The following is a 27818-nucleotide window of genomic DNA, read 5'->3' as shown; positions in this document are numbered from 1 at the left end:
TATACACGCACAGGAGCTGTACTTTTAAAATACGCGCCTAATCAATAATAAGTCTTTCACTCCATTGTTAAAGTACTGTGCTCCCTGTAGCATATGGAGTGACCAGTTCCTAGAGTGTGATGGTTTTGTAGCAGATGACAGTATTCATTCAAGCCTATCAAGGTCAGTTATTAGCCACTTGCTGAATGGCTGGGCATTATCAGCTATCAAAGAGATACCTTATGCTGCTGCCAATCACAATAGAGGTTAAACATTTTGTTAAAACCCCAGAAGTGATATCAGGACAAAGCTGTGCATGTTGGTACTTGATTGTTTGAATCCCTATGTTGAAAATTCCTTGTAGTACATTAGTATTTTTCTTATGTGTAGTGTATATTGTTGTGGAAAAAAGTTCACCTGGACTTTTGATTTTGTGCCACTTCGGCCATTATGGATGATTTTTGGCAAATGTTTTCTAAAAGCATGATTTCAGTGCCTCGGTTTGAAGAAATACTTAATGCTATTGACTAGTAAAGTGCCATTTCATAAGAAACCCCTTTGATACTTTCACAATATGCTTGTTTCATGTTTGCATATATATTAAAATAAAGAAATATAAAAAGGTAAATATATGCTTATACCACTTTTGCTCACATTGGTATTTTTAGACTTTGTCAATTTATTTCGTTCCAATGACCGGTCAGAATGGGAAACTTTGAAAAGTCATAATTCAAAAAGTTTTTGACCGATTTTGAGCATTTAACCACCAAAATACTTCTGTTGATGAGTTCTTTCCAGAAAACATGAAATTATGATGATTATCCCTACTTTTTGCTATTTAAGAGTATATGAAAGGATTTTAACATAAGAATACATCATGAGAGTGAACTTGAAATCTGAGTAAACTTACATTTTAGATGTCATAAGAAGATGACATATATTTTGTGTACGTCATGATCTGAATGAAGTAACACATAATATATTTTTGTACCATGCAAGCTTTTATTATTGAGATATCTAGTCAGATTGATGATTTTGTTAAAACTTGTTAAAACATGTTATACCAATTTTACAAAGAACATATTACACTGGACATGCCGTATTCATGTAAAACAATTGTTATAATTGTTGGTAGTCTTGGAACTATGCACAAAAGAGTTACTTCCTGGTTGATTAATTAGCATTTGGCTATATTGTCTTGAATCGCGCTTGTTTTATCATCAAGTGCTAATGGCATGTCAATCTGCTGTGATATCTTGTGATTGCGCATCATTGGTTTCCCATCACAAAAATGTATCCACATTTTTGATTCAATATTACACAATGTATTTCCGCTTGTATATAGTTATAATGATTTGTAAGCCTCAAAATAAGCAGATCTGGACCAGGAGCCACACATTTGGAAAAAGCAGCTCCTGCTCCTGAGATTATATAGTGAACCAGGAGCCATTTTAAAGAGCTAAAGAGTCATTTAAATTTTAATTGTACTCATTAAATACAAAATCTGCTTTAACTACCAGGCTCTATTAAAAAAAAAATGTAGAGCCTGGTTCATATGAGTTTGGTGTGGACCAGTAGCCAAAATGTTATGACCATTGCAATTGGGTAAATGGTTCCTGGGTGCCTGGTTATTTTGAAGCTTGATGACTTGTTATAATACTGTAGTTGTTTTTGCAATGAAATATATAGATATGTATTTGAAATATAAGCACAGATATTATTTCATTTCACAACAATTTATTGGTATCGAGCACTGTATAGCTGTCTGTGATACTTCTACTTCTTAATAGATATGTATTTATGCGTTGTAATGTTATGACTAAGTTTGGTCTGTTACAGATGCTTCACATGTCTTTCCCCTCAATGTGTAGATTATGACCATAGACCATGGTCTTTGTTATGTTTTGTTACAGATCTTGCCTTTATTGGAACCTTTCAAGACAGTGACTCTTTGGTTTAATAATGACATGAGATCCTGGGAAGTCTGCAAACAGTTTGCTAAGAAACTTAACAGTAAAAGATGCCAGCTCATCAGGTAAGCAAAGGCTTGGTTTAATAATGACATGATATCCTGGGAGGTCTGCAAACAGTTTGCTAAGAAACTAAAAGCTTGGTTTAACAATGACATGAGATCTTGGGAGGTCTGCAAACAGTTTGCCAAGAAACTTAACAGCAAAAGATGCCAGCTCATCAGGTAAGCAAAGGCATGGTTTAATAATGACATGAGATCCTGGGAAGTCTGCAAACAGTTCGCTAAGAAACTTAACAGTAAAAGATGCCAGCTCATCAGGTAAGCAAAGGCTTGGTTTAACAATGACATGAGATCCTGGGAGGTCTGCAAACAGTTTGCTAAGAAACTAAAAGCTTGGTTTAACAATGACATATGTTCCTGGGAGGTCTGCAGACAGTTTGCCAAGAAACTAAACAGTTAAAGATCAGCGCATCAGGTAAGCAGAGGCAACAATGACTTGAGATAAGGGTAAAAGGTTACATTATAGTCAATGTTACACACTTCTATGTGCAACTGAATGGAGTTTCATATTTATTTACTCCTTTGCAGAGATCCCTATTAGTCCCTTTAATTGTCCTAATGTTCCAAGCAATGAAAAATAGTTTATCTTAACAATTGGAGTGTAAATTCAACTTTAAAAAGGTTGTGATTTTTTCAATTTGTTGAGTAACCTTTAATCTTAATTTCCAGACCACTAGATGACCACCCATCTCCATTGACAGCACTTAACAATAAGAAATATCTTGGGCCAATTCTGAAGAAAGCAGTGCCTGTGTCTCACAAATTCATCACATCATTCCGTGCATTAAGGCAAGAAGTACTGAGCGAGCTGTGTCATGCTGACCAAGTCGCTGGTGTTAAGGTAAGTCTAAAGATTGATATTTTGAATGTTTCTTAACATTTTAAAAAGTTCATGTGAGTTTTGAAAAAAGATAGACAAAAAACTTTGCGTTCCTCCCTCACATCAATTCACAATTTTTGGATTCCTTCCTTGCACTGTCCGAAATAAGGCAAATATGGAGGTTGTCCTGAGGACAACTAAAGCATAAATTCTGCTTGTCCTGAAAGCTTTTAGGTTGTCCCCAAAATGTGTCAAAATATAGTGGTTGTCCAGGGGATAAGTACATAGCTCAATTTCACTGTCCCCAGTGATTTTTGAACAAGAGGACAAGAGGATAAGTGCTTATTTCGAACACTGCTTCCTTGTTCCTATTTTTCTCCATTTAAAACCTTCCATTCCCTTCTCATAGTTCAGATTTCCCTCAAGACCCCCAAAAACTCCCATTCCGCCTGGCGTAAATATTGAATGGCCCCTAAAGGTGTTTTTTTGCTCAAATATGTAATCTTAAGATCTGTGACACCATGCAGATAATTAAGGGAACAAACCAATAGTTTGATGAAGTCCTATAAACGAAAGTGTGAAATTGATGCTGTCAGGACCTCAGGTCCTGGGTTTGATTCCTGGGTGGGAATCTCTTTTTCTGCTTGTCTCCTTTATTATTTGTGACAGCAAACCTGCTGAAAAATTATGTTTATTTATATAATTCCCTGCGATTTTCCATGAAAGTGTGTAATGTTGAAAATTTCAACCCCAAAAAAGTCAACTTTGATAGACATTTTTTGACCCCTCCCCCCTATTGAAAGGGCTTTTGTTTAAGGGACATCAACAAACCTTTGGGTTGTTCCCTAACAAAGTCCATATTTAACAAGATCCATGAATAGGTCTATTTAACTTGATAATAACTTGATATTGAGAAAGTTGTTAGCTCTCATCCAATTTTTTTATATTTGTCTCAAAACCTGCAATCAGGTTACAGTGAAACAAGATATCAAATCATTAGAAAAACAGTCTCTGTCTCATACAACAGTAACCTCTTAAATTTTGATTTTTAATTGACCTTTTCGGTAAATCCCATAACCCTTTGCGAGTACACCTGAGAACTCGTCATTTGACGTCACGCCGACTTGCAATGCGCAGTAACGATGTTCGATAAGCGATGTGCGCATCGGCGCGGAGCGGCGTGACGCAGAATGACGAGTTCTTAGGTGTACTCGCAAAGGCTTATGGGATTTACCGAAAAGGTCAATTTGTAACTATCAACCTGTTGTTCTCTCGTCACACAGTGGAAGAGATTTCAGCATTTGAACAAATTGTTAAAAGGTCATCGTCGTGGTGAGCTGACAGTCTTCACTGGCCCAACAGGTTCAGGGAAAACCACCTTCATGGCTGAGTATTCACTTGATCTATGTGTGCAAGGGGTAGGTATATACATGTAGTAAGATAAGGATTGAAATAAGCCATTAGATTCTTATTGCCGATGCTCAGAGGTACACTGCCATGCAGCTACTTCATTCATTAGTACTGGACTGGTCTTGCACTGGTTCTCTTGAGTAGCCACAAATTAGCTGAGCAGAAGTGTGCCTCTGGCAGAAGCAATAGGTATATGCATAGTAGTGATGGTTGAGCCAATGCCAGTTTTTGAACAGGCTAGTAAATAGTCCATCTGGATATCTCAGTATACTAACTCACAAGGTAGCATACTTCATTCAAATGAGCATAGCATCATTATACTTTTATTCAAGTTTTTAAGCCTGTCCTTTTTCCATTTCATGAGCAAAAGCATTCTTTCTTTTTACTGGTCCATGTAATAATGTTGCTTTTGAAGTAAAATAAAGTTTGACAAAATATGCATCCCTAATGTTCCTAGGATTTATAGCACCAAGTTTGGTCAAAATCTAAGATGAAATTACAGATAAACCATTTAAGATTTGAGTTCCAATGATTTGTTTCCTTCCACACAATACAATTTGCAAGTACTGCTATGTCACACATGCCCTGATAGCAGTCAACAATATGGAGAGAGCCCTCTGGAGATTACACTTGCAATTAGAATTATACAAGTTCTGTTTTGAGACCCAGCTGTGGCTCTATCACCTGATATAATGTGGTAGATAATCATATCTTAAAGGGCTGTATAGGGTGACCAGGCCAGCCAGCTACAGACATGGATATGGTATAATCTCCGTCACCAATATCCTTATAGAGCAAACCCAAAACACTTAAAATTCAACCTTCTCTCTCTTTATCTTTATTCAAACACGTTTACAAGTTGTCATATTTCTTATACTAGATTGTAAAAACTGTCATAATCCAATTAAAAAAATTGGCTATTTTTATATGAAAGCCTCCCTTGTGTCTATGGTTGAGATGGTCAGCATGGCCCTTCAAGTGGAACAATAAGGTTAAAGTCTCTGTGTGTCCTTAATGTGCATCCCCCCAGGACTCTACCAAACCAACTTTTTAAGCTTCCTTTTATGGTCCTATAACACATTCAAGATGTTAACAAAAAATATTTCCCGGCACTCCGGCCATATTCAAGGTTAAAGGTCAACACAGTGGTCAAATTTCAAAGTTGCTCAAATCTGGTTAACAAGCACACGAATTATTCCTCTCATTGCAAGGATTCAGAAAAAGTATAGTTTGACCTACCTGCGATATACCGTTCTTGAGTTATAAGCAAAAAGGTCAAATTTTGGGCGGCGCTCAGTTTTTTTGGCCACACAGGGGCCAAAAATTAACAATACTCCGATTTGAACGAAATTGGTCTCAAATTGCTTGTTATGTAAAAATAAGTCAAATAAGGAATAGTTGTAACCATGTGGGATGTTTTGTTACCTAGGAAACATCATAACATAGGTTGTGGTCAATAGGCTGTAATGGGGGATTGACCTTTATGGCCAATTTTGTCAATAACAAAGCATGTTAGACAGTGCAAACGATTCCTTTTTTGACTTGCTTTTGCATGACAACAATTTGAGACCATTTGCGTTGAAATCGGAGCATTTTTTTGGCCCTGTGTGGCCAAAAAACTGACCACCGCCTAAAATTTGACCTTTTGCTTATAACTCAAGAACGGTATGTCGCAGGTAGGTCAAACTATACTTTTTCTGAATCCTTGCAATGAGAGGAATAATTTGGTGTGCTTGTTAACCAGATTTGAGCAACTTTGAAATTTGACCACTGTGTTGACCTTTAACCTTGAATATGGCAGGAGTGCCGGGAAATATTTTTTGTTAACATCTTGAATGTGTTATAGGACCTTAAAAGGAAGCTAAAAAAGTTGGTTTGGTAGAGTCCTGGGGGGATGCACATTAAAACCTGGCTACATAATGTTTATGTACAAACAATTTCTTGCAGATTAATTAATAAATATCCTGAAATTTGAATTATGTTCTGGTACACGAGAACAAAATTTCAACACATTGTGTGTGGAGCAGTGTAATACACATAATCATGCATAACTCACAAACGCAAAATTGGAATCAACTGAAATTTTGGGAATAAGCTTTTTTCGTGGATATCTGCTGAAAAATGTCATAAAATGAGGATGCTGGGATAACGAACTACTCCTTTAAGTAAGCACAAGCAAGATGGAAATTGTAAGAAAGTTTCAATTATTAACCAGTGCTACAATTGTTCTTATTTCTAGGTCAATACATTATGGGGAAGTTTTGAGATACAGAATACACGATTAGCCAAAGTCATGCTGACACAGTATACAGGGTGAGTTGATTGATGGTCATCAAAGTAATTGCTTATTTTCCCGCTCAATATCTATGAATGTAATCATGATTATGGGACTATGGGATTGAGTTTCATAATGGTTTTACTTGGAAGAAGGATTTTATTATTTAGGGATGTAAATCTTCCGGAAACCCCTCTAAATGTTCCATACTGCACGCAAGCCCGTGGCCACCAGTCCAAGGACCAGATGGATTTTCAAGAAATGGATATGTTGCCATAGTGATTATTTACATTGCTATAAAATAAAATTGCTCAATAGCTGCATGCAGTTTGCAAGATTTCACAAAACTACATTTAAAATAATGTTTAAGGTTACTATATTTTTTGCATACAGTTATAGAGAACTGGAAGATTTCACCTTTATTTCACCTTTAAAATCTATTTAAACAAGTTATAAACATCTTGGAGTAAAAATTGTAGTGTAATGAATGAATGCAGTAATTTAAACCAATGAAAAAATGTGTAATCTATCAAAAAACTTCTTTTATATCTATTTTCAATTTAGCCTAAGTACACCATAAAAATCCTTGCATGTTCTTTTTTAGTCAAGACCATTTTTACTATGGATGAACCAGCTAGCCGTTGTTAATGCTATTTCAGAAACATGTTCCAAACACTGTTTAGAAAGACTGTGGTCATAATATGTTGTTGAAATATCTTTTGTTGATTCCAAATGATAATGGTATGGATTTGTGTATTTTTCGGACAACTTGCACAAACATTACGCCACAGAGATTTCTCGTATTATGCAGTATCATCATCGAATTAATGTCTACATTACTTGTTTGAAGTCTTCTCTAAATGTTAATGCTGTTTATACAGAAAATTGCATTCAATCATTACAAAATTTGTTATTTATTTTGTAAACAAAGGAATACAACTTTATGGTTTATATCCTACTTCTCCTTTTCAACTGCCAAGTTTGCGCAATCAGTAAGGCATCAGACTTATAATCCACACAGGATGGAAGTAACAGATCACTGGTTCGACTCCCATTGAAGCAGTGGAAGCTATTTTTCTTTTCATAATGCATGATTGCATTCCGATTCATAAAACTTTAAGCAGCAGGATCGCTAGTACCCTTAAACAAGATGCAGATTTATAAATCACAATTTGTGCCTCATAAACCTTGGCATCATTAAGGGATGCAGCGCTTTGCAGCTACTATACCCCATATTAGCTTACATCCAGATTAATTGTCCGGCCCTCAAATTAAGGATCTGAATGGGCACGGCAACACTTTTTAGGGCAAGTTGATAATTGCCTTGGATTTTCATTGAAAAGGCAAGGCGGCATGGCAATTTGTAATATTTCAAAAGGGCATCATGGCAACTGTTGAAAATTTGAGAGGTCGCCAAGGCAATTTTTTGTGAAGAAAACACACACATACAGAAATTTTCCTGTCAACAGTCAAGAGAAATTTCCCGACATGTCCACGACACATCAACATAAATTGTTGTTGCAATTTTAAGCTCCCAGGCCAACAGTGACAAATTTTGCAACCCTGCACACACACGATGTAAAATTCATCCTACGGCAATCCCCTTGCCTTGAATAAATCCTGAACATATTGTTGTTCAAAAGTTTCATTTATTTGATTTTTTCCTCTTTATTTTGAAGATTTATTACTTTCAATTTATGTCTCTAAACTGTTCAGCTTGCTAGAGGTTGCAATTTTACTTCCTGGTTTTATGATCATTTTAGACCTCACTCCAGGTGTGGTTTAGCGAGATAAATCTCACTAGACTACGCTCCAGGTGTGGTTAAGCGAGATCGATTTCGCCAGACCAAGCTCCAGATGTGGTTAAGCGAGATCGATCTCACTAGGCCATGCTTCAGGTGTGGTTAAGTGGCAGCACATGTAAATATTTTGCATGGATTTTCAGCCGGGATTGAATGAATTGGCCCAGGAATTGGTACCAAATGTTTGTATTTTTCACTTGTTTCTGCCATTTGTTAATCATTTTGTAATAAAGGTGCAGGGCAGGGGCACCGACGACAACATTGTCACAGGGCTGGACAAGTAACTGCTGTCGGTAAAGGACGTATTTTGATGGCAGTCGGGAAGGGCACCGATAAGCCGTTGGTTTATTCAAGAGCTGTAATTGTCCCAAATATGATCATCTTCCAGAGTTTTCATTGTAATAGAGATAATCAGCAGTTGGTATCAACTCTGGAATTTAGGAAAATTTCCTGATTAAGCTATTTCATTTGTTACGAGTTTGATACTCAACTGATTTTGATATTGTGCTTGTCTCCTGTCCAACAGATTGAATCTGTCCAAAGATCTTGACAAGTTTGATGAGTCAGCTGACAAGTTTGAGAAGCTACCTTTGTATTTCATGGCATTCCATGGAGAGCAGTCATTGCAGAAAGTACTGGAGGTGAGTTAAGTAACATGGGACTCTGTGTTGATATCAACCAGAAGGAACATTTACAAATTACTATAATTAAAGACAGAAAAAGACTAACTAGTTCACACCTGACATCTTTGTCAATCAAACTGCGGCGATCTGTGAGTAACAAGGGACTCTGGTGTTGATTTTAAAGAAGTGTTCAATTTTCCTTGTACTGTTTTCTATCTTAGATTAAAACAATATGTTTCCAAATTTTTAGTTGTATTGCTCTGGACAGCGGTCGTGATATGAGAAGCAAAAGCATGTATAACAATGCTGTGAATTTTGTTCATTTTGAACAATTCCAACTAAAAACAAAGGTGATTTACTAACGTTTTAGTGACGTTTCACCACTACACAAGTAGTTTCTTCAGAGTGGCAACTCATCAGATCTGACTGCTTGTTTTTATAGGCAACAGGACGCACCGTAGAGGGTGTGATGAGTCCTTGTTTAGAGTGTCATGTCCTTTTCGGCGGATCCAAATGGATTTTTTCAGCCACCTGGTGGTCTTGTCGGCTTCACGATCAATAATTCTTGAGCCCTATCAATTGATGGAGTGATTTGTAGAGGCCACATGATCAGTGATGGCAGATTTGTGAATGTCTGTGACAGAAGATTTGCGATTTGCTCGCGTAAATTGTTTTGATTCAAATTTCTCCACCTCTTTCTGGTGCTCTTTGAATCGGATAACAAAGGGGTGGCCCGTTTCACCAATATAGGAACTGGGGCAGTCACCGCAGGGAATCTCATAAATGGCTTCCGCTTTTTGTTGAGGGAGAAGTTTATCTTTTGGATGACAATGCCCCATAGGATAGTTCATACACTTCCGGTGTGGTTACCACAAATCCCTACATTTTTGTTCACCCCATTTAAACAAAATTATCTTGGGCATTAAATTTCACTGGGATAAAGAGAAAAATATGAGCTTTCTTCTGATACCAAAATCCTAATTTTGATGAAGAAAAATGGGGAATGAGGCTGTCGATTGGGTCAAGAACCTTTATTTTTCCTGTCTTAGGACCACAACTTTCTCTGAACCTGTTTTTGTTTGTTATGTTCAATTTATGTAACCTTCAACTTCAAAAATTGTTAAATAATCCAGGTTAATCTAATATTGTTTGAATTATACAACCAATAATTCTGTCTCATTGAAATAACAAGAAAAATATAAGTCTTTAATCTGTCTCTTGTTTAATGTCCGTCATCCCCTGGCTCATACAGTGCAACCCTTTTAACAAAATTTCAAGCAGGAAATTACCTATAGAAGTCAAATATTTGCTTAGATGGAGTTTTAGCATTTACCATTTTTGTGTGTCTTAAGAGTTTTGCACTTTTGAAAAGTCTAAAATTATCACATATTTTAGAAAAAAGTAATTTAGATACAAAATGGTATAATTGTATACTGTTAATCTTTTTGCTGTTGAGGGCGCCATAACCATGAAAATAATCATTGTGTAAATATTGCCAAAGTATGATTGTTTGGTATCGTGATTGTAAATACACATTATGTTCCTGTTTGTATGGAATTAAGGGGAATTTGAATCTGGAAATCTTCAATTTGACCTAAGGTAGGCACTTGCTCTCACTGCACTAGATCACAAGTGAAATAGACCTTGAAGCAAATTTCCAGGCTTTATTAACTGACTGTACTGAAGCTTATTTGTCAGCCTGGCTGGCTTAGGTGATATGTCAATCGTGGGTGGTTACAAGTCTGACATACTTAGTAGCTTTCCTTTTGGGAAATTAAGCTTGATGTTATACAACTTGCTTTATACCTGGCAGCAATCAGTGATACAGAAGCATCAAATATTGGGTACTACCCAACTAATAAGAAAGTGGTAGGAACAATTGGGAAAACTTGCAGAAGGCTTGACTCGCAGTCATGAATAGTTGGCTTGCTATTTGCTTTTCTTTTAAACTTGTCCTCCTAAAAATGAACCCTATTGTTTTGTTAGGATATGATATACCTTATTGTAAAGTTTATAAGGAGGTAAAATATTGCAATTTGTTTTTTAGCAGAGATGTGTTGTCCGTTAAGTCATATTGTAAGATTTGCTGAGGATTACGCTTGCAATATTTTTCAAAATTCTGTTTTTTACTCGATTGTAATGTACTTTATTAAAGGAACATACCCTGCAAAAATCAAGTTTTATCAAAATCCGAGATTTTGAATAAAGCGTAAAGGAACCATCATTTAATTATTATGATGGAAATACTAGTTGAGCAGCGTACATGATGCTCATAACACATGCATTACGTACATGTCGTGTGGGACAGTGATACACACATTACAATTTGTTTTACTTTACCTCAGTTGTTCAGCTCAAAATTAAAAGGGGACATATCTAACAGTAAAAGCTAACATCTTATGGAAAAGAAATACTAATCTAATTTTTATGGAAATGTTACAATATGGCTTTAGCCATTCACAATTGCTGCCCTTAAGGTTACACAAAGAGACGTATAAAAAACGTATAAAAGACGTATAAAGTTGTTCTCTAAAACAGAGTTTTCTCAGTAATCAAATATCGCAGCGAGTGAAATGTTGGTGCATTGGATGTAGCTTAACATTTTGTGTGTGTTATATACAAATTATTAGAATAAATTTGAAAATCCTTCGTTTAAAGCATTTTACCCACCATGTTCACAAGATCAAAAACACGTTCCATGAGGTTTTTTTTCAAATGTTCGCTCCGTATAAATCCACACCGAGTGATTGTTTTCTTCTTTTTCGTATTGTATTACAAATCGATCAAAGAAATAATGTTGCCATGGGGAAGAACCAAATACAGTACCGATTAAATTTTAAAAGCCCGTTTTGGGGGAAAATTTTGGAGAATTTGCTTGAGAAAAAGCTGGTTTGTGAAATTATCGATATTTTGATTACGAGACGTTAATTTAGACATCTGAATACCTACATTACTTCTCAACATTCTGCCAATTGCTATTCCATTTGATTTTCACTCCAAATTGAAGCTAGTTTTGCAAAAAACGAGGTTTTCCTCCATCAGTTCGTTCAAAATTTCAGCGCCGACATGCGTGTTTATTCTAAGAGCCATAATGCGGACACGATTGTAATCATGTAAATTGCATCCAATTATAGTTATATCATCCGCTTTGAGAACAGTCAATTGTGTAAGCTGATCTATGGCCGAGTGGATAGAGCGTTGGACTGGGAATCTAATATGAACTATTTTTGTGGGTTCGAGTCTCCGTGTGGCTGAATTTTTTTTTCTCTTTTCTCATTTTTACTTCCTTTCTTTCCTCTTTTCTTTCTCCCTTTCTTTTTTCTTTTCTTTTTTTTTTTTCATTTCTTTCTTTCTTTTTCGTTCATTTTCTTTCTCTCTCTTTCTTTCTCTTTTTCACTATTTCTTTATTCTTTCTTGCTCCTTTCTTTTTAGTTTTATTTGATTGATTTGCTGAGTGCAGTGAATTGTGATTGATTGTTTTTCACTTTATATAATTCAGAAATTTGTAGGCCTCTTGATGATTTCATCCCAAATTCGATTAACAAATAATTGCTTTTTGATATTGTTGTTGTTACCTACCCTTACATTGTAATCAGGGGAATAGCAGCATTGATTTCATCTGAGATATCAAGGCTATAAATTCAAAATCAACACATTTTCCAGGGCGTAGCTTGACGAAGTGCCCCCAATCAATTTTAAAATTTATAAAATCCTTGTGAAAATCCCGAAAACGGCTTGGGGCCCCCCCCCCCCCCCCCCCTCCCGGCATCCGAGCTCCGGGCACGAGCTAAGCCCCGTTTCATAGCCTTTTCATGTCTTGACCGTGAATCAAAATCCTATTGTAACTTGTAAGTAGGCCTACGTCCCCGTACGCTTGATCATTTTCTGCATGGCTGTTTCTGTTATGAACTTACGCCCCGCTGATATCAAGCGCATGAAAAACTCTCGGCTAACCTTAATTCATTCATAAGACCTATGCCTGATTCCAGAAAAATATGACACTAAATTTTTGGAATTAACAAAATATTATCCTGTTTTGTCAAACAAATGAAACATCGCTAAATCCTAATTCTTTTGTTAGTTCTAACTGGCAATAAAAGTCAAATTTTATTAGTTTTGCAATTTGACTTGGCTGCATAAAAAATAAGTATACAGAAAGCCAAAAAATTAAAGTACCAGTTATGTTCACCCCTTGCATATCCTCATCAAAAACAGATATGTCATATTTGGAACCAGCAGCCAATAGCTGCATCTTTTAGCTCGAATTTAAAACCTCATTTGTTGAAATTGTTCAAGAAATAAAGATATGACGATCCAAAAATCCAAGGAAGATGCCAATGTAAAAGTTGCAGTTTGCTACATTGCGTGCCCTATTGATTTACACACAATGCGTTCACGAACAAGAAAACCAGCGCCGTGCTTCCATTGATCAACACGTTAAAATTAGCGTCGTACTTTCATTGATTAGAACACTAAAGTGCAACTTTTGATTTCGTTTCTTTATTAGGTTTTAGACCACCGTTTCTTTAATTTTCAACAAATTTCAACAAATGAGGTCTTAAATCAGAGCTAAAGAGTACACGCATCGGCTGCTTGTTTTAATTTTAACACTTTTCTCTTCATATATGATATACAGGAGTGAACACAACTGGTACCTTAATTTTTTGGCTTACTGTAGGCTAAGAGTTAGCTGATAATTTTAATATTTCATGTTATTTTTGAAAATGTCTTTTCCAAAGATTAATTGGTTTATATACAGCAATCAAACAATTGTTTAAAGTCTAAGAGTGAGTTTATAAATGTCTTGCCTTGAATAGGTCCAGACCCTAGACAGGATAGGGAAGCAAACTCTGTATCAGACAACCAAGTTGATATTGTTGTCTGCATTTTTGCAACAACCCAGAAGTGCTTGTAGCATTATTCCATGTACTGTACATGTGCAACCATAAATACATCAAACCATGGTTGTAGCTAAAGTGGGCGGTGGTGGGCTGTGGTGGGTGGCGGAGCCCACCACTCATAAATTTGGAGCCCACCACTCAGCTGCAATTTTAGCATTGGAGCCCACCACTCAGATTTGGAGCCCACCACTCAACTGCAATTTTAGCATTGGAGCCCACCACTAAGCTGCAATTTTAGCATTGGAGCCCACTATTCAGCTGCAATTTTAGCATTGGAGCCCACCACTTAGCTGCAATTTTAGCATTGAAGCCTACCACTCAGCTGCAATTTTAGCATTGGAGCCCGCCACTCAGCTGTAATTTTTGCATTGGAGCCCACCACTCAGCTGCAATTTTAGCATTGGAGCCCACCACTTAACCGCAATTTTAGCATTGGAGCCCACCACTCAGCTGCAATTTTAGCACTGGAACCTTCTACTCAGAGTCTTTTCATCAATTGCCAACGAGCACTAAAATATCCTAGCTACAAATTAAAACTGATGTCACCTTGAAATTGTCAGCTATTTTAAAGTTATTGTCAAAATGAAAATTAAAAATTTCATTTTGACAATAACTTTGGAAGATGTGCAATTCCAAGCAAGCTCACCCAAATTGTCAAAATTTAAAAGTCATGTCAAGTATTTTTTATGAGGAAATGGTGTTCATTGCATATTATTGACTAATAAAAAGGGGCAAAACAAAAACACAGCAGCTGCTCTGTACTGTAAAATTTTGGAAAACAAATTATGCATGTGAATATGAAGTTACCATTTCCGTTGTAGATAGCAATTTATGGAAATAATGGAATTCTGTCATTTTAACTGTACACTATCCTGGTGTGCGGTTTATTTATAATTGTATTATTTGTCGCAAGCTAAAACTTTTAATATTTTTGATGTTTTAAGTTTGTTTTCTTTAAAATGTTATACGATTTTATTTAAGGGATCTAAAATGAGCGTTTATTGGGTTTCAACAGTATTTTTTGTGGGACATGAGAGCACCTCAGACCTATCGAATTGCATTCTGAATCTGAAGCATGTCTTTCTGATATCAAATAATTTTCATTTTTGAAAATCACAATATAATACAAATTTTATGACAAATTATAAAAATTTGATATTTTTTCAAATTTTTGATATATAACAGTCCTCAAAGTAAATTATATAAATCTAATGATATATTCTTAAAGTGTATGTAGCAGGAAGGAAAAGCCGACAGTCAATTGAAAATTTTGACCTTTCATATTGAAGATATGGATTTTTTCCCAAAAAGACCTAATTTTTTTTGGTGTTTTGGGAAAAAAAAATCCATATCTTCAATACTGAAAAGGTAAAATTTTCAATTGATCGTCGGCTTTTCATCCCACCTACATACACTTTAAGTATAAATCATCAGATTTATAAAGTTTACTTCAAGTACTGTTAAATATCAAAAATATCAATTTTAATGATTTGCCATAAAATGTGTATTAAATTGCGAATTTCAAAAATCAAAATTATTTGATATCAGAATGACATTCTTCGTATTCAGAGTGCAATTCGATATGTCTGATGTGCTCTGATGGCCCAAAATAAATACTGTCCAAACGTTCATACCCCAGCCCTTAATATGATGCTGAACAAAAGCAATTAAAATAAAATGTAAAAAGAATCCTGGACTTGAAGATTTCAGAAGAAGTTTGAAAAAAATGTCTGATTTTGTATTGTATTTGCCTGTTTACTTTGTTTTGAAAATCACAGACAACTGAAAAATTAGATGAACAACCAAAAACTGTTAGTGGACAACCACTTTTTCCTCTTAATTTGAACACTGATGTGAAGGGCATTCATTTTCATATTGGGTTTATTGTTATTTATTTATTTATTTATTTTTTTAACAAGGAGTTTGCATAATTTAACCTGCATTTGTGTGGGGAAAATAATGGAGGTGGACACTTCTTTTAGGAATAAAATGGTAACTCTGTAATAAAAAACCACCTTTTTCTTTACATGTATTTTTTTCTGGTTAACCCAAGATATTTTTGTATTGAAAGTTTGATGAACTGAGATTCTTCATCCCAGATGTGTTAGCTATTATTTTAAAACCATTGACAATTTCACAGCTTTATTTTTCTGTATTTTCATAGCAATTTATTATTTTAAATGATTTAAGATATTGCCTTCAATAAATCTGAATTACAATTACAGTTTATTATTAATCAAACTTAAGAAAATAATATATGAATTCTGATCGGGAATGTTAAAACTTTATTTATGAATAATTCTTGCAACAAAAATGATAGAAAAATGAATGTAAGGCGTGTATCATTCATTGAGACATACCCACTCAAGATCAGGGAGAAAAGAGGAAATGAGTAAATTGAAAAGCGGGTAAACATTGTGTGTCCCTGGGGTTTTGTGGTTGAATTCTTGTCACTTTCCCTCAAGGTATGGTTGGAATAACAGCTTCCTATAACCATTATTAAGTGTTCCTCTTGTTTCAATTGATGCCTCAACAAGTCCATGGCAAAATTGATATCAAATCAAATCAAATTTGAAAGAAATAAAACAAAACTCAATTTCTGAAGCTTTCAATTGCATGAGAAATTACATAACCTATGGCCAAGGTGGCCAACTAAGAGCTTACAGAAATATCTCTGGCAGCACCATAAATACATGAAAGGAAAGTCTGAAATAGAGAAAAAATACATTATGAAATAATGAAATAAATTTTAAGTAAAAAGAAATAAGAAAAAAAAAGTAATGATTAATGAAGGTGGAAAATCAGTAGGCTTGGAGAGTTTGGGTAATCTTCAGTAAAAATGCAAAAATGATATTGAAAGTGTTTGAATTAGAACATGTAGAAAGAATGAACAGTTTACCAACCTAAAATGTTACAATTAAACATGACAACAAATAAACACAAATCCCGACCGGCACACAACCCAACTTGAAAAAAAAGGAAGGGAATGTGCCGGCATGGGAATCGAACCCATGACCTTCCGATCTCTAGACGGATGCCTTATCCATTAGTATACCAGCTCCCACTGATAAACAGTGGTTAAAACTGGGTCTAATTTTTATGTAGTGTGTGCTGTCTATAAATGATACATTTTATACAATATTGATTTGAGAATATTGCAACTAGTTGACAATGATGAATTAAAAGGGCATTTCGTGATCTACAGCATCATCCACCCACTTTTCTCAAAATTTTTTTTTATACCACTGGAAACCTCTGGCTACATAAAAATATCATGAAATTTGAATGACGTTCTGGTACACCAGAATGAAATTACAACACATTGTCTATGGAGCAATGTAATACACATAATCATGCATAACTCGCAAACACAAAATCGGAATCAACTGACATTTTGGGAATAAGCTTTTTTCATGGATATGTACTGAAAAATGTCATTAAAAGAGAATGCTAGGATCACTAAATACTCCATTAATGTATTTTACTTGTAATAAAATGCTATACAAATTTGGAAACAGAAGATGAATAATAAACAAGGATGGAAGAGATGCAACAAGTAAATCAATATTAATTGTATGATACAAACCAAGTTGTGGCAATCAAATGAAGAAACATGGTTGCCAAGAACAAGAAATTGGACCACTGCTTGAACTATATTAATGAAATCTAAGCAAATTTTATAATCTCTCTGTTGTTTTTGTTTTGTTTTCACATACAGGCAATGAACCATGCAGTCTATGTACACGATATTCAGCATGTGATCATAGATAATTTGCAATTTATGGTGGGTTACTCTGACAGTCAAACTTCCTTTGACCGATTCTCGGTGTACGATAAATTCATTGCTGCATTCCGTGCATTTGCAACTAACAACAACTGTCATGTATCTCTGGTGATACACCCCAGAAAGGTAATTGTATGTTAGGCAACAGGGAGAAAACCCTGATTTTGCCACTTGGGAGAATTTGTTTATTTTGCTAAAATCATGTCAAATCAACTGTTTAGTGGCCAAATTTGTTTGATTTTGACTGCAAATGTTTGAACAAAATTCAGAATATTTAAAAATATGTAAAAAAAAAATCATCAAATTTTTGCCAGATTTGTCAAGCTGTCAGTGATATTTTGGCCTGTCAGTGATATTTTAGCCTCCAGAAAAAAAATCCCAACCGACCCTACTTGAAATGTCTGATTGCTTGTAAAGCAAATGTATTTTTTTAGTCACCTTAACTTATTTTTGTTTTGTTTATTGCTTTTTAAGTCTTTTTTAAAATCCAAATGACTGAGACTAAGGCCCGGCAAAAAACGAGATCTCGCTTTTCACGCCGCGAATCTCGCTATTAACCAATTATCTCGCTTTTTAAGAAAGTTCCCAAGTAGTATACTTACTATAAAAATGTTGCTTTATGCCATAAAAGTTCACCGAATTCCACAAAATGAACTTCTCCATCGGAAAAGTGTGCAGAATTCAACAGCATTGCAACCACATTGTGCAAAAGCCAATGCTTTACTTAATAAAAAATGACATTTCATTGCAAATGAGTTCAAGTTTAGGCCAAATATCATTATATTTATTGAATTTTTTATTTATTTATTTATTTTTTAGATTTTTCGTATTTTCTGGCGTTTTTAAAGCTTCTTGTGCCATTTTTCGGGGGAAAATCTTGCTTTTCTCGCTTTTTAAAATTTTGGATCTCGTTTTTTACTACCAAAATTGTGTTTTTTGCCGGGGCCTAACTGAGACGAAAATACAATACCACTCACGTAAACTGCAATGTCTAATTATACATATAACATGCAAAGAATAGCCTCTCTCTTAAACAGTTTCATGTTATTTGAGTGTAACATGTATCAAAAGGCAGTGGGTGATGGCTCTTGACTTTTGCATGAGTCATCTTACACCAAGTTTTGATGTTGTACATCCCTTTAAATCACTTCTAGGAACGAGAGATTGAGGAGCTTCATACTTCATCCATATTTGGAAGTGCCAAAGCAAGCCAAGAAGCTGATAATGTGCTCATTCTTCAAGACCAGACTCAGTTCAATCCAAGTAGTCGCAAATATATTCAGGTAACATAGCCTTTATTTTAGTTCCATAAAGCTTGAAAACTTTTGGCCCATGATTTTCAACTTATTCCTGAGTTGTCTTTGGACCCCTTGTTTTGAACTCACAACCCCAAATGGAGCAGCAACTCATTGGTTGGGTATCCCTGCTTTGAAAAGTATTGGTGACAACTTAAACTTTGAATAGAAAAAAACACAATTCTGAGCAGAATGGACATGTTTAATAAAATACAGAGAAAAGTGCTTGAGGCATTTATTTCATCACATTCAGGCTAACATGTACAAGAAGTATATGTGATACGATCTGGTCCATGAGTGCCAAAGGCGGCATATTTGAAATTGAGATAAAGGCAAAAATATGGAGTGAAAAAAACCCAATAAAATGCATAACAAAACACATATCACAAAGCTTCATAACTTCAGAACCCAGCATGCTAGACCTTTTGTGTTTTCAGTATATGATAGCCTATTGTTTGTATAAGCATCGCAATAAAAAATAATCTCAATGGTATAAAGTAATCATTAAAGTAACTCAATTATCAAAATGCCTCCTTTGGCCCCCATGGAGCAGATCATGTCACAATACTAGGTTACTACCTTTAAAAGATCAAAGCCGACTTTATAAATAATTCATTTAAAAAAAGATTATTATGTAAAGTTTGATATATTAACTTAACAAAAAGTAGCTGCAATTCCACTTGGACTTTATTATATCAACAACCTTATGTGTGTGGTATTAAGCAATTCTTTATGTCCGGGAAGTTGCAAATTTTCATATTTTTGTCACAAAAAGGTAATCACTTTTTTAACTAATTTATAACAACTGTAAATCTAGGAAGTTATGTTTTTGAAAGGAATAAACAATTAAGAAAATTCCTAAAAATAGGAGGTTCAAAGTTCATATTTAGTGGCCAGTCACTTTTTATTAAGTTTTGATTTTCTTGCTAAAGAGTTAGAACCCAGTATTTATATCACAGTAATGCAAATATATTGTTTATTTTGTAAGACCAGTCCCTAAGTATTCATCTGTTATATTTCTTAGTTCTGCTGACAAGGTGGGATCCACAAGGGGCAAATGAATGTGACATTTTAAGGCCACTTCTAATAAAAAGACAGGACTTTATAAATGAAATTTTTTGCAAGAAAAACTTGAATTCCTGTAAACAGGTTATATGAGGCAATTAACAGGGATCAAGATGTCGAAAATTATTTAGGTGATATAGTCGATGACAAAAAGTTCACTTGAGTTAAAAAATATTTTAAAGAAAATAAAAAGAACAAAGGAGCATAGTCTTACCACATATAAATGGAGCAGTCCCCCCATATCATATTATTAATCCACCTGTTAGAATTATTTCAAACCAGGGTACTCATCAGGTGGGTCAAGTCTAGCCCACCAACCACCGATATTGGCACTTGAGCATCTCTAAAATCATGCGCCTATTTTGGGGGGCTTTGGGGGCGCCAGCCCCCCGGGGTCAAAGTAGGAGGCGGCAAAAACGACGGGGAGGCGGAAGAAGAAGGGGCGGCAAAAACAGGGGCGGCAAAAACAAAGGGGGCGGTAAAACGAATTAACAAAGAAAAAAGGGCGAAAAAAAAAAAAAAAGCATAAAAAATTTAGGAAAAAGGTTGCTTTTAGGCGCTAGCGCCTAAAATCCTTTTTTTTTTTTTTTTTGCTCTTCCCTTTTCAAACGACCGTGAAAAAAATTAGGTCAACCTTTTCGGGCTGTTAAGGAAGGGGCGGCAATATTGTTTCTTCTTCAGCCCCCCGGGGTTGGGGCGGCCACGGTACGCCACTGAAAATGTAAAGGAAAACATAAGAAACTGGGGTGCATGCCTCATAATTTTTGGGGCACCCAATTTCAAGGCCACTGGGCAAAGACAAAGAAAGGCACCAAGGCCAACAAATGATAAAGAATGGCTTGGAAGTTGACAAAGATCTGGGGCCACCAAAACCGTAAAAAGGCAGGCAGTGGCCTTGATGGCCTCCCTGAAATATGACCCCAGCTGGGGTGTATTTGGCCCTTGGCATGTATAATTATTTGATATGTGTTTCACCCCTTTGTTACCCTTTGACAATTAAAACTGAGAACCACTGCTTTAGACGGAGATTGATTTCATATATTTGAAAATGTTTATTGGCTCCAAATATGGAGGGGATTAAAGAAAGTTGGTCAGTTAATGCATACAACTCTTCTCATCTTTCATATTATTATGTGATGTGAACAAGCAAAATTAGTTGAATGTTGGGATTATTGATTTTGAGATATAGTCACTAATAACATTAAATTTCTTATACATTTTATTGTTCTGAGCAACACTAAATTGGCCATAGTGAACCAAAATCTAATTTTGATGGGGTTTCAGCAACAAAAAAACAACAACTTGAGAATGGCTCATATGAAAGTTATTTACACAGATTTGAAGCTCTTTAACCTGACCTAATAGTATTGACCCTGACTCTACTCAAACTCAAGGATAAGGACAAACCTGTTTTATAATTTTCTGTTTTAATAAATGGAAGTTTGTGTTTGTAAAGCATTTTGTTGGCACGCAATGTTGTTTACCTCCCCCCCCCCTAAGAGCTGTAGGTCCTGATACATAATTACATAGATTGATGTATTGGTGATTTTTACAACTTTTTTATTATCCGAGGGTCAGTCAGTATGTTTTAAGAGTTGACTCGTGACGTCATATGTGGATTGTTTTCATGGCATTTCTCAATGATTACATAAACACTGTACCTTTGTCTTTCAAACAACACATGTAAAAATTATATCATACACATGATTACGTAACAGCATTAGCATAAAATCAATAGAGGGACACTGCCAAATCACGCAAAAAGGTGGGCCTTTTAAATTACAGCAAAGACATGTGTTTAAAATGTCCGAGAATAGCAAAAGTACAAGGTGCATATGGCTAGTTTTGAGCAGGAATAAATAGGGCGTCAGTTTGCATTTGGTAAAATATGAGAATTGCCGTTAAACTTTGGTGGAATTGGGACGTCTAGAAACTTCAACAACTTTAGGGCTTGAATGGAAGCAAAATTATTCTGCAAAAATGGCAAAAATGAAAAAAGCAGTTACAGTAAAACCTCATTATAACGAAATCTGATACAAGAAAAACCCTGTTATAAAGAAGTATTTTTCCAGAACCAAGATACAAAATTCTTTTGTTATTTATTGTTTTTACAACCCTGATATAACAAAATTTGGATATAAAGAACTAATTTCTCTGTCCCTGACAACTTCGTTATAATGAGTTTCCACTGTATTACAAATGACATTATCTCCAAAATGAAACAGACTACAATATAATGACTGGTCACATGTGAGAGCTGGTACTCAGTGCGATGATAACTGGTGCAAATCAAACAACAATCTGCGCATGCGTAGGTAGGATGACCGATACAACATGGTGGAAATGCACGAAAATTGCAACATTCCATGTAAATAGGGCCTAAAATATTACAAAATGCTATGAAAATTTTAATTTGAATATTCATATGAATTTTTATGGATGATCTCAACCTGAAATGAACAGAAAAGTTTTAAAATAAATTCCTCATTCAAACGATGGCCTCTCTCTATGTACCACTACTTTTTGCATAAATGTAACAATGGTAGAATAACAGTTATATTTTAATCACAGATTCAAATATTTTCTAGGGAGATTCCCGTTTTAATGTTTGGAGATTAGTCAACAGAACTGGCAAAAAAACTTAAATTTCCACGTTTGCTATTTTTAGCAATATCAAGATTTTTATAGAAAGAAAAGCCTTGTTTTAGTCAAAAATAAGACATATTTGACCACGTATTTTAAATATACTAAAACCTTTACAGCCCAACAAACATGGTTTAATGAACTGGTAGTTTGTGTTCTATTACTGTTCCAAAAGGCAGCATTCTCCATTCTTTAATTCCGAGAAAATATAAAAATACAACAATACCTCATTTCAGCCTCTTATTTCACTTAACATAAATGACTAAATTTCACCAGGTGACTCTAGACCATTGATTTTATGCTAATGCTGTTACGTAATCATGTGTGTGATATAATTTTTACATGTCTTGTTTGAAAGACAAAGGTACAGTGTTTATGTAATCATTGAGAAATGCCATGAAAACAATCCACATATATGACGTCACGAATCAACTCTTAAAACATACTGACTGCCCCTCGTAATTTGTTATCCATTGCACCTAATCTTAAATCATAGACCGTGCATCTGTGAGTGTGTAGTAAAGTTTTATTGTGTGTCCTCATTTGGGGAAATGACCCATACACCCCCCAAACACACACACTGTATCTTATAAGAAGAGCAATAGAAAATTTATAAATAATGAACCAATTTTCATTTCTTGTTTTTTTTTCAGGTCACCAAGAATCGCTTTGATGGAGAAACAGGGAAAATGCCTCTGTATTTCAACAAGGAAACACTGGTAATGTCTCAGGCTCCAGCAAGGAAAAAGAGAAAGGCTAAGGATAAAGAAGACAATATTAAGGGTGATGAGAATGACTTATTTTCCTTGGAAAGCTCGGATGTAGTCAAGGAATATAACATTGAAGATGATGAGTTGGATTATCAAGAATGATGGACATTGCCAGTAAACTTTACTGTGTGTGCATCTAATTATTAAGCAGTACTAAATTATGAATATTAATTCAAAATGTAGCCAAAAGACATAAGATGCATGTGAGTCGAAACTGTCAAAAACGTTGGCCTGTTTAACACCACAATTTCACTTTAATTATTGGCCAAAATTGTAAATGCATGTACTCATCCCTGTAAAGTCATTTTGTGGAGCAGTTCAACTGCAGACAACTTAACATTTTCCCCTCTTCCAAAACAAAAAGGCGCTGGAATGAATAGCAATTTTCTTTGTTTGTCCTCATTTGTTTGGCTCAATATTAAAAGGGGACAATGTGATCAGTGAATCTATTATTTCTTCAAATCACACATTATGGGTTTAAGTGTATTTTCAGACTTACCCAAGAAATGGTTTAGGTATTGTTTGAGACTCGATGGCCATGCATGATATCCACTTTACAAATAGAGTGATCATACCAAGAAAACATCATGCTTCTTACAATATTAGACTATATTCCATTTGGCTTCCTCGAGAGGCGAAATGGCGAAACCTGTTTTCATGCTCCCAAAATATAAAAAACATGGCTTACAAGTCACTTGTGAGGCCGTGTATGGAGTTTAGTGGATCCATATGGGATCCCAACACACAAGAACTCAAATAGAAACTAGAGGCTGTTCAAAATAGGGCGGCTAGATTTGTTTGTCAGGATTATGACGAAGAAGCAGTGTAACGAATATGAAGACCAAGTTGGAGTGGGAGCCGCTGGAGGTGCGTAGGAAGATTTCAAGAGTGACAATATTCCACCAAGCTCTACAGGGTAGCCTCGCCATCCCAATGCAAAAGGTCTTGCGCCCAACCCAACGCTCATCAAGACACGTCAAATACACCCAGATTCAAACCAATAAAAACTGCTATAAGTACTCCTACATTCCAAAAACACTGGTAGACTGGAATGCCATACCCGAACACATAACCTCAATTGAGGACAAAGACAAGTTCAAGGCAGCAGTAACTCAGTATTACGTCAACACCAAGTAACCAAGCGGTGCACCGTCCTGCTAGTTTGGCTCCCGCAAGGGGGTGGTTAGCAGTACCTGAACCAGAACCAGAGAGTGATGTTTATCGGAGTTACTTCATGCTTGTACAGATGTACCGCCTTTGATTACACCTGTAAACATGCTAGTTCTTTGTGTCAACTTGTGCAGTTAAATAATAAGCACACTGGAGCATAACTGACGTCAGTCTCTCGAGGTAACCAAATGGACTATAGTCAATAAGTTCATTTTAAAATGTGCCATACTTTGAAAAGACGTATTCTTCCATATTCATATTTAACATTCAAAAGAGCCAAGTTTTCAACACCAAATAATTAGATTTTGGTGGAAATTTAATTATTACTACAAAATATGAACAAAAAATATAAATAATGTGAATTTCAAATTTGACAGGTTTTTGTTTCCAAGGGACTTCCCATAGATCCATTGAGGACCAAAAATATATGCAAAATATTTAGTCACTTCAGAAATCTTGGATGAATCGCGGAAATACCCTTAAACTATTTTGAATAAATGTTACGTCCGTTTTTGGGATTGTGTTCCCTGTTGTTGGATTTACACAGGAATTCCTTATGGCACAAACTGTAACTTGTTATGCCCAGGCATAAGATACAAGTTATGGTTTGTGCTCTCTTGACAAACAATGCCCTGTTTAACTTATTCACTGTAGGGATTAGTTTCTACATTATTAACCCTAACCCTCCAAATGGTATTTGGCTATCAGAAAGGAAAAAAGCAACAAAAAAGGAGCGAAGATGAACAAAGAAGTTGCTTGGTACCCCCGGGTTTGACCTTGGCACCCCTGGCGTTCCGAGCAGTGCATCACCGACTGATAGCCACAGTGTTTCGCTTGCCCTGCCAACAAAACTGTGCGTATGTATGGCTTGGAGTGATTTGCATTAAGCATTGCATAAGCTGTGATTTTGCTTTGCTAGATTTTGTTACATTTGGCATGGTTAGGGTTAAGTATCCTTAAAGTGAAAAAAAATTACACATGTGGGGAGTTTGTGGTGGATGGATCTCTCAATGGGTTTTTTTCTGATCACTTGCTAACAGATGAAATGTGTTCTAAATGATCATGATGATAGTAATATCAAAAATAAAGAAAGTGGTTTCTTGAAGCCAGTAACTTTGTAACAAGTTGGGCCCATTAAGCAAAAATGAGGACAAAAGTCTTGATTTTGGATAGGTTCGGGATTCTGAAAACTTAACCTAATAAACCTTAATTTGACGAAAAGAGACCCAAAAATATTACATTAAATGTTCTGGACTTAAAAATGATTTCTGGTCAAAATTCATATTTTTGGCAAATTTTTGAATTTTGTTCATGATTTTTGTAGGATTAATAAAATGTACTTATACTCTTACCTGAGATCATGAAATTAAAATCTGCATTAGTACATTCCTAACCACAAAGAGACCCCCCACAAAGAAATCTGACATATTATCAATATTGTTCAAAAAATATGATCACAGTTTTTCATCTGTTTATCTAATTTCCAAAAAAGTGGACTTAAAATAGTCAAGTTACACTTCAGTGACTTTTTTTTCATCAAATAGGATGGCATCAGGCTGTTCCAGTTGAAATCCATACACCCCCTATGAAAGACTTTTTAAGAGGCCGGTCGAGTGCAGATCCGTCGGAACACGCTTTTCAATACGGAATAAATGCTAACCTCATCGTGACATCATCCAAGCAGCAAAGTTCATTTCCCATGGAAAAAGCATTATCCGATGGATCTGCAGTCGACTATTCTGAAACCTTAATCTTCCACACAGGGAGTGTGAATTTCAAATGGTTTTATCAAATTCTACATTCCCTGTGTGGGAGAGGAGGGAGATTTAAGGTCATGTCTTCCCGCACAAAGGGTGTATAGATTTCAATGGAATAGCCAATTGTCAGGAAAAGTTGATAATTATATAATTTACTGAAACATATCTGATACAACTCACTAAATCTGTTCATCTGGACTTACTATTTTTGATAGCGACAGTATCGCGTCTCATCCAAGACGCATCATCAGGCTGACTGACCAGGTTGTTGACTATTGACCTGTGACGTACTTGATGGTATGACGTCTCTGACTGTGAGGACTCTCTGACTGTGAGGACTCCTATATAGGGGAGACTAAACAACCCTTGCACAAGCGTATGTATCAGCACCGTAGACCCAGTTCTACAGGTTTGAACGATTCGGCAGTTTATCGCACCTCAAATTTGCCAATCATTCTTTTGAGGACAAGGATGTGCTAGTGCTCGACAGAGAACATAAGTGGTTTGAAAGAGGAGTTAAGGAGGCAATACATGTCCGGCGGGAGGAACCTTCGCTCAACAGAGGAGGGGGACTTCGCCACAACCTGTCAAGGACCTACGACGCAGCAATCCGGAAACTACCCGGCGACTCCCCTGTGACGTCATACCATCAAGTACGTCACAGGTCAATAGTCAACAACCTGGTCAGTCGGCCTGATGATGCGTCTTGGATGAGACGCGATACTGTTGCTATCAAAAATAGTAAGTCCAGATGAACAGATTTAATATTCATTTTATTATCACTAAAACTTTGTATGTTGTGGACTAGTTTGGGTCACATAAACTTATTGTGCCATTACATGAAGAAAATAACACTAAATAAAATAACTATGCAAGTATAATTTTTGTGTGTACTTATTATTTGTGTATGTTCATGTATTTTAAAGTTACATTCAAATGGTGTTTTTGTTTACCATAAAGAAATGTAGGGGGGAGGGAACGGTACATTAATCGCACAAATGTCTCGAAAAAGGTAGCTGAACTCTGCACCAATATCAATGCTGACAAAATCAATTGGAAGGTAAAATTCTGGGTGAAATGTACTCAAAAACTGCTCACATGTGTGCATTTTCATTGGTTTTTCTCCAGGCCTCTTGACTGATTGCTACCACGATGGTTTTAGACTTTTAGGTGTGTTAAATGCGACTCATAGCAATAAAATACTTGCATAGTGCTTGCTCTGAGTCCATTTCACACTGTTGAAAAATACCTGCTTTGGGTACTTTTTGAAAGTCCTTGTACATTGGTGATATGATGGTCATTCAATAAGATCTACCTTGTAACTTTGGTTCTGTAAATTGTAGCTTCTTCAAACTTTGTATGATTATACATTGGAATGTTGCCTACAAATGCGGGCAAATGTATATTGATACCTTTTTTGATTTTTATCAGAACCAAAAAGTCGTAAAACATTTGCATGAAGAAATGTGTGTATCCCTCCCACAAGATTAGC

The 27818-nt window shown here is 35.7% G+C and overlaps 1 protein-coding gene across 1 annotated transcript in view; it reads left to right on the top strand.

Moving 5' to 3' along the window:
• The window catches only part of LOC140154990 (twinkle mtDNA helicase-like), a 37135-nt gene extending 10616 nt beyond the window's left edge, over positions 1–26519 (top strand). Inside the window, exons 6-14 of the mRNA XM_072177658.1 lie at positions 1893–2014; positions 2681–2852; positions 4115–4249; positions 6481–6554; positions 8845–8959; positions 17561–17752; positions 18781–18909; positions 23283–25859; positions 26174–26519. Of these exons, the coding sequence (XP_072033759.1) occupies positions 1893–2014; positions 2681–2852; positions 4115–4249; positions 6481–6554; positions 8845–8959; positions 17561–17752; positions 18781–18909; positions 23283–23501 (1158 nt within the window). The 3' untranslated portion in view covers positions 23502–25859; positions 26174–26519. The remainder of the gene's footprint in view (positions 1–1892; positions 2015–2680; positions 2853–4114; positions 4250–6480; positions 6555–8844; positions 8960–17560; positions 17753–18780; positions 18910–23282; positions 25860–26173) is intronic.
• Positions 26520–27818: the final 1299 nt, after the last annotated feature.

Source organism: Amphiura filiformis, chromosome 6, assembly GCF_039555335.1.
Source record: "Amphiura filiformis chromosome 6, Afil_fr2py, whole genome shotgun sequence".
NCBI lineage: Eukaryota > Metazoa > Echinodermata > Ophiuroidea > Amphilepidida > Amphiuridae > Amphiura > Amphiura filiformis.
This window is presented reverse-complemented; position numbering and strand designations above follow the sequence as displayed.